Source organism: Microtus pennsylvanicus, chromosome 15 (assembly GCF_037038515.1).
Source record: "Microtus pennsylvanicus isolate mMicPen1 chromosome 15, mMicPen1.hap1, whole genome shotgun sequence".
Lineage (NCBI taxonomy): Eukaryota > Metazoa > Chordata > Mammalia > Rodentia > Cricetidae > Microtus > Microtus pennsylvanicus.
In genome coordinates this window covers 16,113,429-16,129,653 of record NC_134593.1, presented here as the reverse complement: position 1 = coordinate 16,129,653, position 16,225 = coordinate 16,113,429, and the positions used below count along the sequence as shown (strand labels likewise).

Here is a 16,225-nt window from a genome sequence, read left to right as displayed (position 1 = left end):
TCAGTTGATTAGGTTTGGTGACAATTTCCTTAACACTTTTTCTCATGTGAAAAAAGAATTTAGTCCACTAAAAACATAGAAAGACACACACACACACACACACACACACAGAGAGAGAGAGAGAGAGAGAGAGAGAGAGAGAGAGAGAGACACTAGTTTCTCCACAAAACTTTTTTAATGCTGTAGTAACTGATGGTCACTCTTGTGCTCAATGTAATTAGTGCCCCGATTCCACTTGTCATGTCATCATCTGTTCCTAGAGCATCACAGAACCCCTCTCTCTCAGGTTACTTTGTGGGCTCTCAATGCATGTGCTGCTATCTCTCACAAGGTTTGTTTGTGGACCATAGAATAGATTCCTGCTTCTGCTAGCACTCTGACAAGATACCATGGCCTAGGATATGCTCAGGCTGTCCCTTAGTAGTCCATTCATGAGTGGACTTGAAACTACAATCGGCCTGTTTCTATGCCAAATGAGCATTGCTATTAACTTAATGAGATAAAAATATGAACAAACAACAATAAAACTCAATGGATAGTTTCAGCTTCAGACAGTTTAGAACTCTTATTAGAAGAGAACATGGTTTTTACAAGGTGTATTTTGAACAATTGTAGCTTTGGTAATTTATGAATCTGCACTTTGGATATTAACTGTGATGCATTTTGGACCTTTTAACTTGGAGTAATTTATTAATAATTAGTAATAAGCAATTTACTAATGTGTATCAAATGCTTTATGATACATGTTCCCACAAATGATAACACAATTGTCCTCTATTATGGAAGTAATCAATTAAGATGAGCACAGAACTAGCTTGACATACCACCTTTAATTTTCTGCCAAATCAGTGTCTGAGATAGCAGATCACTGACAGAAGGGGCCGTTTACTCTATGTTCATGTCCTACTGATGGGGAAGACAAAGCCCCTTTTATAGACACATAAAGAGTAAACATGCCACAGTTTGGCTCTCTACATCCAGATAATCTACTGAGATCAAGAGACTTCATTACTGTAGAAAACAGCTCACAGGAATGGAGAAGTGATGGATGGAGCACTGTGGTAGGAGGAAGGCATGGGATCTTCTACCAACTATGAAAGGGTGCTACACAGAACAAAAGGGCCTCTGCATGTGGAAATGGTGTCAAAGGAGGTAAACAATTTGTTGATTTCTTGTAACACTATGTGATAATGCAGAATGATCCCAAGTTCTGTCAGCTTTCAGAAAGACAAATGCAATGAAGATCTAGTTCACTAGATGATTTCAGGAAGTTTTGAAAAGGCAAGGAGTGTCAGATGGACGTAGTGTGTGTGGTAAACATTAGGAAGCTCATTTTCCAAAACACCGAATTGGTACAGGGGAAATGATGGTTGGATAAAAACGTCATGCCCGTGATCCAAAAACAATAAATTTTCAGTCTAAAAATACATTGAAAAAAATGTGGGGTTGTAAGACAACACAAAAATTGAGTGTATAAATCAGTATCTATCTGAGAATACAACCAATAATTAGCTTGTTATCTTTGAATTTCCTTAGTCTTTATATATTGTTAGACCTTACCTGGAAGAAGGCGTTATGTCAGTGCTGAAATTTTCTTCTAAAAAAATCAAAATTAATTCATTACAATGCTAGAGAAATATAACATATAAAATTCTTAGGCAAATAGTATAATTTTTTGAGATGAATCTAGATTATTCTAGAGTAAATACTCCTTTGTAAGAAATTTCCTCATGGGGAATTCATTCATTCTCTTAATATTTCAAATCAAAGAAGACTTAAATTTAACAAGCATAATACCTAAAGGTAAACACCCACCCATAAACAATTGAGATGATCCTAAGTGATCTCTCTCAGACAGATGGAGAGTAGCATCCTTACCAGTATAAGCATCAATTGACTGTGTCACAGAATAGCTTCTATGGTTCTTGTTTGACTTTGGGATAATGACACTTGAGAAAAATTTTAGAGTCTGGATGGTGGCACACAACTTTAATCCCAGCACATGGATGGCAAAGGCAGGTGGATCCCTGTGATTCCCAAGACAGCCAGAACTACCTAACAATGAGATGGTGTCTCACAAACAAAACAACAGAATCAAAATGGAAGAAAAAATCCATGAGCCTATACACATTTTTGTTCTTCAGGGAAACAAAGAATCTTGTTCAGCTTTTTAGTTAAAATTGTTCATTTTATGGTACAAAACGCTACCACTGGGACTTCATGAATGGCTTTTGTCTTTTGTATCAGGGTATAACCTAACAGAAAGAAAGAGAAGAGGGGCAAAGACTTTTACCTAACAGCTCAAGGGAGTGCAACAGGATTCCTCTCCTCATCCCTGTTGAGGGAAGAAGTTCCTTAGTTATATCTGTGTTCCCAGCCTTATATGCAGCTTAAAGGATGCTCATGAAAGCAGGCATCATCTCCCCTGAAAAGAATTATTGGAAAGATCCCTTCCTTGGTAGTAATAACCCCGAGCTCTACCTAAGGTGAGAGATCAGCAGAGAAGAAGCTGTGAGACTGCAGCAGCAAATTCCATGGGCTTCCTTCTGACATAGGATCATTGTACAAGTTTACATATGTAAACAATAAACTCACTGAATCCTTCCCTAGACACTTGCAGCTTGCTTTTAGAAATAAACATTTGAGTTGGGCAGTGATGGTACACTCCTTTAATCCCAGCACTTGGTACCAGACACATGCAGATCTCTGTAATTCCAAGCTTAGCCTTGTCTACATAATGAATTTCAGGTTAGGCTCAAAGTCAACACACAGGAAAACCCTGTCTCACAAAACCAAAATAAACATAAGAAAACAAAAATGAAATGAAACCTTCATTTATTTTTTTGTCTTGATTAAAGTCAGAGAAACTTAATGTGCTTTTAAGCATTCCTCATGACTCAGGAAGGTCATTTGAGCCACCAACTAGTGGACTGGGATTGCGGCTCAGCAGGAAAGCCTATGCTTATTATGCAGGAGGCCTCAGTCAGTTCTCACCACCACAAATGCCATGAACAGCAAACTTCATAATGCAGTGACACAAAGCTGTCTCCATTACAATAATATTGACTCTCTTCATCTTACCTCTTGAGGGAAGAGGGTTTTGGATTCTCTACCTAGTGTGGTTGCCACTGGCAACTGAGGTATAAAAGGCACTGTGATGTGAGTTACTGAAAGTAAATACTATGTGGCGCTCCTGCCACTGCCACAAAGTCTCTCCAGACTCAATGGAGAAGCGGACAATTCTTTGAAATACAGAATGATGTCATTTTCTACACTCTGCTTTTTTCCAATATTTATTCCTGAATCATTCTTTGCAGCACGGAAATGATATTCACCCTTACCATGTTCTATAAGAAAAACTAAAGAGAAAAGGACTGAAGGTAGGGATAATGGGTAGGGTGCTTGCCTAGAATGCTCCCAAAGCCTTGTGCTCAATGTCTAGCTCTTCAGAAAACCAAATCAAAACAAAAAAGAAGGAAAGAAGAGAAGAAAGGAAGGAAGGAAGGAAGGAAGGAAGGAAGGAAGGAAGGAAGGAAGGAAGAAAAAGAAAAGGAAAACATGTCAGGATTGATAAGTCTTCATAAACTCAATACATTCATTACAGAATGAAGCTTTCACCCCTAAATGGGAGATTTCTAAAGAAAACAATTATACAGTAGGACAAAACTGTCCAAATTGAGAAATTGCACAGACATTAAAGAGGTCAGAAGATTTTAATTATATCATAAGGTAGGAAATTATTCAATGAAAGTTATTGATTACTGAGGTTGGTTTGTGACATAATTACATTCTAGTGACACCTACCTGTATACTGTTATGCAGTACAAAATACAAGACTTTTGTCATAAAACTCAAGGAGAATATGTATTTCTGATAATCCTATTTGCTGCAATGTGACTATGGAGGACACGTGTGTAAAGTTGATTTCTCCTTTATTCAAAGGCAGTACAGATATCAGCATTAATATAAAATAAGCAATGTTTTGACAATATATTTTCACAGTTGAAAGTTCTTTGAAATAAATTCTTAATTCTGACTTTTCAGAATATTTGAAAACCACAGAACTGCATTTATACTGGATTTCCTTAACTCCTTTTTGGGGATCTAAAATCTTTACTCTTCCTTATTTTCTTTAGGGAAAGTAGGAGCAGTTGGAGTCATTCTTACCTTCGTTGGAGTTGGCACACGTTTTCATTGATTGTTCTGATTCTACTGCAGCTGCTCCTCCACTGTGACATATGTTTAAAAGTGATCATCATTTAACTAGTCATATAAAAATACTTAGCATGTTTTCTAAATTCCTTATTTTTGAGTCCCTAATGTATCTCACATTAGATATTTACAAATAATTTTTTGAAACAGGTCTCATTATGCAGTCCAGATTACTTTAAACCCACTATATGCATCATGTTGGTCTTGAAATCAAAGAGATTTCTGTGCCTCCTGTTTTCCAAGTTCTGGGATTAAAGGCGTGGGCAACAAGGCCCAGCCTAAGAACTCTATACTAATTCTTCAACAGTTGGTGATGATTAATGACTGCTGTCCTTCCCACCTTCCCTCAAAGAGAAGAAACAGAGAAAAATTATCTCTTGATTAAAACACTTCTCTCTCTCTCTCTCTCTCTCTCTCTCTCTCTCTCTCTCTCTCTCTCTCTCTCTTGCACACACACACGAATGATAGCAGTGCTTTTTCCATAGATTTGCTTTGAATGCTCCAGTAACCTTGTATTTCTATGCTCGTGGTGTCAGTGTTCCTGTTCCACTCATCTGTCTGCTTGTCCCTAAGGCCCCACAGTCCTATCTGTCAGAACTCTTTGGAGGTATTTTGTTGAGTACTATGCTCTAAGTGGTCAGTATGTGAAAAAGTATTTTTTTTTTTTTTTGCTTCTAAGCATCCTTCTGCCTGCATTCTTAGAAGCCATGACAGTTGTGGCACCTTCAAATTGTTTTAACAGTTCTTTCATGTGTGAATGCTGAAACCACCGCCTGGCTGTTTCTTTGTTCATAAGCCTTTTTGTGTAATCCTGAGTCTTTGTAACTCACGACCAGCTTCCAAACTCAAGAAAAGCAACACTCTTTTGTCAGCTATATTCTTCCCAGGTCAGAACTAAGACTGCTGTACTTCAGGGCCTATTGCCAGTATATTTTGGACCAGCAGCTTTATTTTCCTAGTTTCTGCTTTGGCTGTCATCACAGTCTTGGAACTTGCCATGGGGACTTTTCACCTGCAGTGTGAACCTTGTCCAAAATAGCACCGCTGCTGAAGTGATCGCCAGAAAACTAAGAAAACCTTCAAACTTGACCACTATTTCCCATGTCTTTTTAGCAGATAATGATCCCCAGTCTTACTAGATCAACAACCTAAACTTACTTTTTCATCTTCATATTTGATATGCGTTCCTGTTCACATCTGTGTATGCATTTGTGTCTGTTGATCCTAGTGCATGTTTTTTTAGGTCAGAGGACATCCTTGACTGGCAGTCCTTGCCTCTTAACTTAGTTTTGAGGCAGAGTTTCTTGTTGTTAACAGCTGTACAAAGCAAGACTATCTAAAGTATAACTTTCCAGACAGTCTCCTGTCTCCATCTCCCATGTCCCTCAAGGTTCCCTGAGATTAAGATGCACACAGCATATGAGGCCCTTTCTGTGTTCTGAGGAGCTGAACTCTGAAATCTTGGGTTTGTGTGATAAGTACTTTATTCCTGAGACATGTTCCTAGTCGTGAATTCCTAAAACTGTGCTATTCCATGTCAAAGTCACAAGCATTATTTGCTTCAAAAGTACCAGCTTTACAAATTTCTGTCTGTCTTGTATTAAAGGAAGAATAAATGACCTCAAATGGTTCTTCTAAGAGGGAAACACAGGCCCTCTAACTGGATTAGAGGTTTAATTGAAAGTGCTCTGCACTCAGAAGCCTTAGTTCCATAATTAATAACAATACACTTATAGCCACCTCTTTAATTTAGACACAAAGTCTTCTTTAAAAAAATTGAGTGTTTTAGAGCCAGATAGATGGCTCAGTGGGTATACATATTGTCACAGTAGCCAAGAATTCAACAAAAAGTCAGACACTGTGTAAGGTATCTATAATCCCAGCACTTTTATAGTACAAAGAAAGTGGAGGTAGTAAGATACCAAAGAGGCTTCCCAACCTGCTTACCTGGAGTAAGTGGCCAAGTGCCAAATAAAAATAGAAAAAATGCCTCAAATAAGATGGAAGACAAAGCCATCACACAGTGCTATACTGTGTCTTGGTTGGGAATATCAGTGCATGCATGTCCTCTGACACAAAAACAAGTACATGAAGATGAGGGATGCTAAACCATGTTTAGAATATATGGTATGTCCAAAGTGTATTTTCAATAAAAACATACACAACACACGGGCTTTACTTTTTAATTCATCTGACTTTAAACTTGTATGTATGAACAAAAAAGGTAATCATTTAATTCTTAATGCTGAAATCATCTTAAATACCAAGTGTCCATTTTAGAGCTGCTATTTCTGTGATAAAACACCATGACCAATATGAACTTGGGGACCAAAGGATTCATTTGGCTTATATGTCTGCATCATAGTTCATCATTAAAAGAAGACAGGGCAGGAACTCAAACAGGGAAGGAAGCTGGAGGCAGGAACTTATAGAGGCCATGGAAGAGAGCTGCTGCTTACTGGCTTGCTCATTCTGCTTTCTTATAGAACTCAGGGCCATGAGCCCTGGAACAGCACCTCCCATGATGTGTTGGGCCCTTATCCATCAATCACTAATTAAGAAAATGCCTTACAACCAGATCTTATGGAGGCATTTTCTCAATGGAGTCTTAGTTCTTTGTACTCATTTTGGACAAGTGTCCCTATCCAGATTAGCTGTTTCAGGAGTTTGGGTGTACAGATTCACATCTGACTAACACAGTGTCAAGATAGTTCAGACAGGACAGGGGAAAATAATAGCATCTGGTAATATCATCTAATTGATGGATACCCTAAACTATTTGCTTACCCAAATTCACTTAAAGCAAAGTGAGTGATCAAAGAGACAACATGATTTGAAAAAAATATTTAAGTTGAACATATATAAGAAGAAAATATATAAGGAACAGGCTAAAAATAATAAAATTATACATTTCAGTGTTGATAATAAAGTTGACACTTTTCAAAGTAAACAACATTAATGTGAAGTTGCCTTAACAAGTAGAAAATTGCCAATCAAATCAGATTAGAAATGATCACTTGTTTTTGAATGGGAAGCTGAGCCCTGGTACACACTGTTCCTTTGTTTATGTTGGAACAGTCTCTTTTCCAGCTCACACTCCCTGTGAGCTAGTCTTTCTCAATATATGCTTATGAGTTGAAGCCATTTTCCCTCTAGCATTTTAGTGTTCATTACTTAAGCAATGACACCCTCAAGAACAACACTAAGATTGTAAAAAAGAAACGGTACCTATTTGGTGTAAGCTCCGAAGGTGCTTCTGCACCATTCTCAATTAAAAACTCCGCCATTTTAAGTTGATTTTCAAACAAAGCGAGTTTATAGGGTGTCAAACCATACTGTAAAGGAAAAATTTCATTTTATAAATTGACATGCTTTTCAAATGAAAAATGTATCACAGATTTTGAAAACAAAATGAGTCACAAAGGGATAGATTTTCCTTCAGCCCTTGCTGCAGATTCACACACACAGGGCTTCCCTTTCCTTTGAAACATCTTTCCCTGTCCAACAATGCCTGTGAACACCACTATTTCCAGAACTTCCCACAAACACTTGCTGGTTCCAAGTTTCTTAGCTCCATAGAGAGCTCAATTGCCCCTATCCTAAAACATGGAGATAGATTTCTGTTTTTTCTACAGACATTTATCTTAAAATTATTTTTTCTATTGTTTGTGTGTATGTGAAGTATGTGTGGGCCCAAGTCCTTTACTTGTTGAATTTTAAAGTAAAGCCCAAATCTGAAACAAAATGTGCTGTGCTGAGTTCCTTTAAGTTACCTACAAAACTATGAAAAACAGATTTGAAAAAAATGCTTTACTCTGAACAGATTCAGTGAGACTGCTTGAGCTTCAGAATATGGAAAGTGATCTGAGTGTCATTGCTAGAAGTACATTGTGAATGAAGTTGAATGATTCTTACCTCTGTTTTGACTTTAATGTCTACATTATACTCCAGCAGTTTACTGACAACTGGTATGTTCCCTCTGCAAATGGCGTGGTGGAGGGCAGCATCGCCATTGGCATCTACAATGTGGGGATCAGCCCCGTGCCTGAGTAGAATAGAGATGCATTCTAAATTGTCCCGCTGGGCGGCCTGTGGGTATTGGATAAAGAAAGAGACACTGAAATCAAGAACTTTAATAAGCATAACAACAATTCCATTGACTAGTTACCCTTGGATGAGACCAATTGTTTAGGTCATGCATATTATCCCTCTCAAGTAACCAGACATTCCTAAATTCATAACCTCCCCACCAAAGTTTTCCAAGTGGTAGAGTTTCAGAGGTGTGCCACCACACCTAGATATTAAAGGATTTCACTAGCACTGTTTGGCCTTTTTTGTAGTGAGGGAGGTTGCTTGTTCATTTGCTTGTTTTGATAACTTGACACAGGTTGAAGACACCTGGAAAAAAAGAATCTCACTTGAAGAATTGGCTCCACCAGACTGGACTCTGGGAAGCGTGTATAGTATTTTCTTGATTAAGGTTGATCTGGGAAGGCACAGCTTCTTAGGGGTGGTGGCATGACTGGGAAGGTTATCCTGAGTAGTATAAGATATCTGAGCAAGCCTTGGAAAAAGCCTCGGGAAAGCATTATTCCCCCATGACCTCTGCTTCATTTTCTGCCTCAGGTCCTGATTGAACTCCTGACCTGGTTTCCCTTCATGACTGACTGATGTGGAATTGTAAGCCAATAAACCTTTCCTTTCCTGAGATGGTTTGGGCCAGTGTTTCATCACAGCAACAAAAACCAAACAAGGATAATTTCTAATCCATTTTATACCAAAAGTGTTTCACGATAGCTACCTTAATTAGGGGCGTGCAGCCTTCGTCATCCTTCATATTAATATCGGTACAGTCGTTGGATGATAGCAATGTTACTACATTAGGATGATTATGGGCAGAGGCGTAGTGAAGTGGACTCCTACAAATTGAGAGGACATTTTAGGAAATTACAGATTATTATGTAAAGGCACCCTCAAGTAGACACCAATGTGCATTTCCTTCTGATGTAAAAGAAGAAACTAAAGTTTTCTTATTTACTTATTTCTCTACTCAGGTGTTCATTTTCTGTGCTAGGCATATATCGCATGCCTGTCCCATTCAAGGCGAGTGCTCTATCACAAGCTTCACCCTTCCTCAGAGCAGCCTCTCTGGATAACAGGAGAATGCCCAGTAGATTGAACTCAGATTGGATTTGAATCCTACGCTAATCACCGAGGGTTACTAGTTACAACATAGACCTCCTATGAACTCCACAAATCAATCTCTCCATCTGTAGAATGGGGATTCAACACTGCAGCTCTCTTACACAGTGCTGCTGTGACGCTTCAACTCACATCTTCAAGAGCACGTACAAATGCTTCCAGCACCTGACAGCTCAGTGTTGCTGAATACGATTACAATTTGTTCCTAATGGTAACAAACAGAATATTTCAATGAAGAGAAATAGCAGAATTATACCTACTGCAGATGTGAAAGTTTTTACTCAAGTATCTTTACAATATTTTAAAACTATATTCCCTAAGCTGGCCTTGAATTTGGTAATCCTCCCAGTAGGTAGGAATGCAGGCAGTTCCACCGCACCCACCTTACTCTTTATTTCACACTTTAGCATCGCTGATGTCTGCCACTTATAATTCATGATATTTTATGACTAAAATTGGCGATGTTTTTTACTTTGCTACCATACAAAATAAAAGGTCACCATGCAGTCCATTGTGCCTGACATCCAATGAAATATGACACAATCCACAGGCCCATGACACATCTAAAGGTCACATGTATCTATGTAAATTTCTGCTCTTAAGACTATGAAATGTAAACTATTTAGAATAGCAATAACAACAAACAAAAATCTAAAATTTCAGTCATCAATACTTTATTTTTTTGCATTTCTCTTTGCCCAGAATTAATGTTTCTATATTTGCTGCCAACAGGGACACAACATAGTCCTCAGTCAATAGACAAAATGTCCATGTTAATATAGACACCAGGTAGTAGCAAATGGCTTTGCCTTATACCTCCATGAATTAGCACCAAAACTTATTAAATCTATCCAGAAGGAGATAACCCATGGTATCATAGCTCCCTTGCTTTGATTTTCAAAAAGTTTAAAGACAAAAATTACTAGGGATTCAATTGAGCATCATTCATTGTTTTCAATATTTAAATTTATAGAACGTCAGGAAAGCTGACTGAACAGAGAAATGTAATATCTTAAGAATGAGAGGGTCTTGAGAGCTAGTAGGTTTGTATGCTGTACAGTAGATATCTAAGTTACATGCAGGGAATAAGTGGATTGGCAGAATGGATAGATACAGCTGGAAAATTCAGTGTTTTTAAAGAATATACTTATTAAGCAAAAATACTTTGAAACAATAATTTACTGTTCTATTATTTGTATGAAGCTCTAATTTGGAAGACTGAATAACTATAGACTAAATAACCTCACAACTACAGACATGATCAAGAAGCATGTGAGCTATGGAGAATCTACTGTTGAGGGTCATTGTTTCCTGCCTATAATCTAGTGAGAAACAGGAAACAAGGACTAGGAAAGAGGGCTGCAGTGATTGTTACAACTAAGTTGGAAAATCACTCACCCTGCAAGCCTGAGACCCCAACTTCGGAACCCCCAGCACCTTGAGAAACTGGTGCTGGAGATGTGGATACAGGAGGATCCCCACATCTATCTTGCCAGCAAGTCTAGGTCAATCAGTATACTCCAAGACAATCAGTCAAACACAGCGGGGATTTTGGTGAGAGAATCTGTCTAAAAAGCTGAGGTGGAGGAACCACAGGGTGGTTCATCAGGTGAGGGCACCTACTGGCAGAGCCAATGGCCTATGTTCAATCCCCAGAATCCACAATGTGGCAGAACACAGCTGTCAATAGTTCTCTTCTGACCTTCAGACACTTGCTTGGCATGTGTGAGGCACAGGTGCACACACACATATGATTTTTTTAATGAGATGAAAAGAATTTTTCAAAGAGAATGTCAACCATTAGCCTTCATGTATTTACCAAAACACACACAACATGTATATAAGGGGCCAGGGGACAGAGTTATAGTTCAAGTTGAAAATTTCTTTATGAAATCCCTCAGCAAGCATAAAACAGACATAAGGTTTCTTGTTAATTCTTTGGGTTTTTTTTTGGCTTTGAGTTGGCTTTTTATGTGAAAATTTATCCTATGATACAATTTTCTGTGTTGCATATAACATAGCATTAAAACATATACATTAAAGGGCTGGAGAGATGGCTTGGCATTTACAAGCTCTAGTTTTTCCTGCAGAGGACCTGGGTTTGATTCCTAGCACCCACACAGCAGATCACAACTGTCCATGACCCCAGTTCCAGGAGATCCAACACCCTCTTCCTATGCTTGTGTGGTATACTGAAAATACATACAGCCAAAACACTCAAACCTAAAAAATTATAAGTGTACACATAAAAAGATGTATATGGTTTCCTTAGCTAAATTCCTTTACAGCCCTCAATAAAGTGCTCTAAAAGAGACAATGTAAAGGGATTTGTAAACTAACTGAAGTTCTTTGTTTTGCTTCTCTTAAAGAAAGCCTCGGAGCTGCCCTTCCAAGGTGTGCAGGTTTCAGGTGCCTAGGAGCTTAAAGCAGGTACAAACCCAGAGGTCTCCATGAAAGAAGAGCCTTAAGCATGACATCTGCCCTCCCACAGGCTGCAGATCTGGAAGGTATGTTTCTCCCTGGTAGACCCTGACTGTCCCCAACAGTTTCTGCCCCTCCTGCCCCTCGCCCCTCCTCAAGCCCCATTACCTGCCCCTCCGGTCGCACTCGTTAACATGGTGTCCACTGGCATTGATCAATCTCTCGACTAATTTGACATCACCCACACTGGCCGCCCTTTGGAATCGGCCCACGGGATCGTACCCAATTAGGTACAAAGGAAATCGCTGCTGTCTTCTACCCAGGCACCCATGACCCAGGCATGCGGGCCACAGGCGGGTATACCAGCGAGACCGCTGAGGGGCCCGAATGGTTAGGGCATCATACTCCATATCCTCCTGCATGTTAATGCTCAAGGCTCTACAGGCCATCCTGGCCCTCCCGATAACCCCGCCCCTCCTCCCAGCCCTCCTGGCCCTCCTGGCCCTCACGGGCCTACTACCCCTCCCTTCCTTCCCCTTTAACCAACCCCACCCTCCCAAACCCAATAGTAAACGTTCAAAATCTGGTAAAAACTCCCCACTGAACCAAATAAGCGTCCTGCTTGGGCAGATCCTTGGTTCAGTGTGAGCTGAATTCTGAGTCACTCTTAGCAACACAGTTCTAGGGGCATAGTGATGCGCTATGACCTCACAATGGTACTCAGCAGCTGTGCACCGAGGTTGTGTTCTGTGCGTGCCCATGTCAGACTCCAGCGTCAAAAGCATACAGTGCTCAGTACATGTAGACAAATATTGTATGTTTTCTCTTTTAAGGATGTTACGGTTCTGATATGGGAACTTCAATCTGAATACCCACAGAGGTATGGAACCTAGTAAGGGACCAGGAGGGAGGAGAGGAAAGGAAAGAAAAAAGTCTATAGTGTTATTTAGCTATTAAGGAAAACTAGAATTGGATGGTTTAATGAAAGGGGGATGGGACAGAAAGGTAAAGGAAGGAAAATGGAGAGGGACAACCAATACTAAAGGTCCTTTGAAAAACTATATGGACACTGACTATCCCGGAATCTTCCTTTACATATGTGAAAGGAACCCACAGGGAGACAAAACACAACAGGGGAGTGAAGACTTCAACTAGATATCTTGTGCCACCAAATTAAACCTCCAGTGCCAGGAACAGGTTACAGCCTGTTGAGTCATTCACCAAAGGGACCCATGGAAACCACCAAATAGCACAGGCTATTGCCAAGGCTCTTGGTTGCTCACACAACCTGATGTTAAGGTCTTGTCTCTTGAGGGAACACTTCTGTCACTGAATATGGAGAAGTTGAGCTGGTGTCTAACTATATTATTCACCTACTAACCACAGTTCACTGTACTGGAAGGTACTCTACATGCCCCTGGAGGAGAAAAGTAGTCCTCAATACCTCTCAGCACAAACCTTTCAACCTATAACCAAACCCAAATGGAAGGAAGCTCACAGATATTTATATCTAGGGGATCCAACACCCTCTTGTCTCTTTGCAGGCACCAGACATGCACACAGTGAACATACATATATGCAGACAAAACATACATAGACATGAAATGTGATCTGTAGATATTGAGAAGTAATACATTTATGTAGTAAGTTTACTCTTTTAAAGTATATAACCCAGTAGGTATTTTTTTTTACTATGTTCTTACAATAACGCAACCATTATTCTATTTACTTTTAAAATAATTTGTCATTTGAGAAAAACCACTTTATTCATTAGCAGTTACTCTTCATTTCTCCAGACCCCCACCACCTATTAGTTACCAATCTAACTTTCTGTTTCAAGTGTCTCATTCTGGGTATTAAAGAGAAATCAAATCATCTAATAAAGAAGCGTCTCATTCTTCAGTCCTTTGGCTACTTTCAACTCAATGTTTGTGATATTTATTCATGTTATAGGATGTATGCTTTCTCTACCTCTTTCCATGACTAGAAACTAGACCACTGTATTAACACACCACCCTTTGTTTACCTACTCATCAAGCAGTAGGTAATTGGGGTATCTCCTTTTTTTATATATATAAACGCTCAGTTGCTAGTAGTTGCACTAGCAGTAATGTAGCAGGTTCCTGTTCTCTGGTATGTTTACACTCTCACATATGTCCCAGCACCTGTGCATGCTAGACAAGTGCTTTCCCTGTGACTTATATCCTCAGCATGCAACATGTACTTTTCAATTCTTAGACCATATTTTGCTGTCCAGCTGCAAACTCATATATGATAGACACACCACACACACACACACACACACACACACACACACCTCTACCAAGTGCTGGGATTGCAGAGCTGTGAAACCAGGACTGACTTATCTTTTGTATTTTAACCATTTTAATGATATCAAGTATCATCTCATTGAAATTTGATTTGCAACACTTGACGGCTGATGGTGTTGAACATCTTCCAGTGTGCCAGTGGGACTTTTGGAAATCTTTCCAGGTCCCACAGCATGTGGGTGAGGTTCAACCCGCAGCTGGTAAGGGACAGACAAGTATGCCATGTAGATGAAGATTGAGTGCAAAGTTTTATTAAAAGGGGAGGTGTAGTAGGGAGGAAGGGATGGGAGGAAGGGACAGAGAGAAAGAGAAAGAGAGAGAGGGAGGAGGGAGAAGGAAAGAGGAGGAGACCTGCTTGCCTCAGTGGGGGATAAAGAGAAAAAGAGAGAGAGGGAAGGGTGATGGGGGAGTGTCATATATCAATCTGTTGATTTCACTGGCTAAGAATAAAGAAACTGCTAGGCCCATTGGATAGGCCACCCTTAGGTGGGTGGAGTAAACAGAACAGAATGCCGGGAGGAAGAGGAAGTGAGCTCAGACTCCACAGCTCCGCTCTCCGGAGCAGACGCAGGAGAGACGCCATGCTACCTGCTCCAGGGAAGACGCACACCATGCCCCAGCTCCGACACAGGATGGACTTAGGCTAGAATCTTCCCGGTAAGCGCACCTAGGGGCGCTACATAGATTATTAGAAATGGGCCAGAGCAGTGTTTAAAAGAATACAGTGTCCGTGTAATTATTTGGGGCATAAGCTAGCCGAGCCAGGCGGCTGGGGATTTGGGGACGCAACCCCGCCGCCCATATTACAACAAATGGCGCCCAGACGTGTGGCTAACTAAACCCACTTAAAAAACCTGAGAAGGCTTAAAAATAAGGGAGAGAGCATTTAACACAGATTTTTGCTGTTTGTTGGTGGCTTGCTGTAGAGAGATTTCCTGATTCGGCAACAGCAGCAGAAAAAACGCTGTGTCATTTCAAAACGTGGCTTCCTGGGGCTGTGCCGCCAGTGCAAACTCTGGCTTTATGTTTGTGTTCCCGCTTGGGATAGGAAGGAGAGTGCTCTGAGACCTTGACAATGACTCAGAGCTCCCCGCCTGCTCCTGGAAAGAAGGCAGAATCAGGCTTAGGCAGGCGGAAGAGCATGGCGGATTCCTGCCGCCCTACAGAGACGTGTTTTCAGACTGCACAGTGCTCTGCGTGTCAGATTTGGATGTAACTTGGATGAAAAGAATTTCTGTGCTGCGTGCTCAGTCTCAGAATTAAAGTGCTGAATGCCGCTCCTACCTGGCGGCCCCAGAGCTAGCACAAAATGGTACGTCCTCCATTTTGAAATTTTCCTGACTCAGCTTTAGCTGCAAAACCCTGCGGCTCATTAAGAGGTCCTGCCACAAAACACTTAAACGGTGTTGACGAAAAGCTGAACGCATGCTTTTCGGTTTTAAGCCATAGCAGGAAAAAAGCTGTGCCGTTTAAAAATGCCAGCTTTTGGGCCATCCTGCCAGGGCAAACTCTGACTGTTTGAGGCAGGAGGGCTGGCTACCGAGAGAGGATTTGAGTGTTGTCTGTTGTAGCTGGCTGGCTGGCAGGGACCTTGAAATGCTATAATCATGGCTGCAGCCTGTATATCCGCCATGAGGCTGGAAAGCTAAGGAATGGACTGGACCTAGCCGTCAAAGCCACGCCTTTAGTCCTACTGAGTGAGATTGCTTGGTAAACTAAAGACTCATGTGGTCAAAAAACAGAGAGATATACAGTAAAGAGAGATTCAAAGACAGAGAAAATTTCTGAATGGTTTAAAGTGTGTTAAAAATATATGCAAGCTGAGAGTTGAAGTTCTTAAAGCAAAAAACAAAAAAAAAAAGGAAGAGAGTTGTTGTGTGTACACACCTTTAATCCCAACACTTGGGAGGCAGAGGGAGATAGACCTCTGTGACTTCAAGGTGTGGTAGTACACGCCTTTAATCCCAGTGCCTAGAAGGCAGAGACAAACAGATCTCTGTGAGTTCAAGGTGTAGTAGCAAACACCTTTAATCCCAATGCCTGGGAGGCAGAGACAGGCG

At 40.4% G+C, this 16,225-nt stretch overlaps 1 protein-coding gene across 1 annotated transcript; it reads right to left on the bottom strand.

Moving 5' to 3' along the window:
• Window positions 1–1,556: 1,556 nt before the first annotated feature.
• Window positions 1,557–12,257, bottom strand: LOC142836134 (putative ankyrin repeat protein YahD). The gene is made up of 6 exons (XM_075950145.1): window positions 12,004–12,257; window positions 9,014–9,131; window positions 8,128–8,301; window positions 7,441–7,547; window positions 4,168–4,229; window positions 1,557–1,597 (listed from the first exon to the last, which is right to left on the bottom strand). Exons 1-6 carry the CDS (start codon window positions 12,255–12,257, stop codon window positions 1,557–1,559), a joined length of 756 nt encoding a protein of 251 aa, XP_075806260.1.
• Between the last annotated feature and the right edge of the window lie 3,968 nt (window positions 12,258–16,225).

What these genes read in the sequence shown, in the direction of transcription:
- LOC142836134 (XM_075950145.1), bottom strand. Translation starts at nt 12,257, where the DNA reads ATGCAGGAGGATATGGAGTATGATGCCCTAACCATTCGGGCCCCTCAG. An exon ending in TCGGAGCTTACACCAAATAG is followed by an intron (nt 4,230 to 7,440) that starts GTACCGTTTCTT and finishes CATATGTCACAG; the next exon opens with TGGAGGAGCAGCTGCAGTAG. An exon ending in GTGTGCCAACTCCAACGAAG is followed by an intron (nt 1,598 to 4,167) that starts GTAAGAATGACT and finishes TGATTTTTTTAG; the next exon opens with AAGAAAATTTCAGCACTGAC.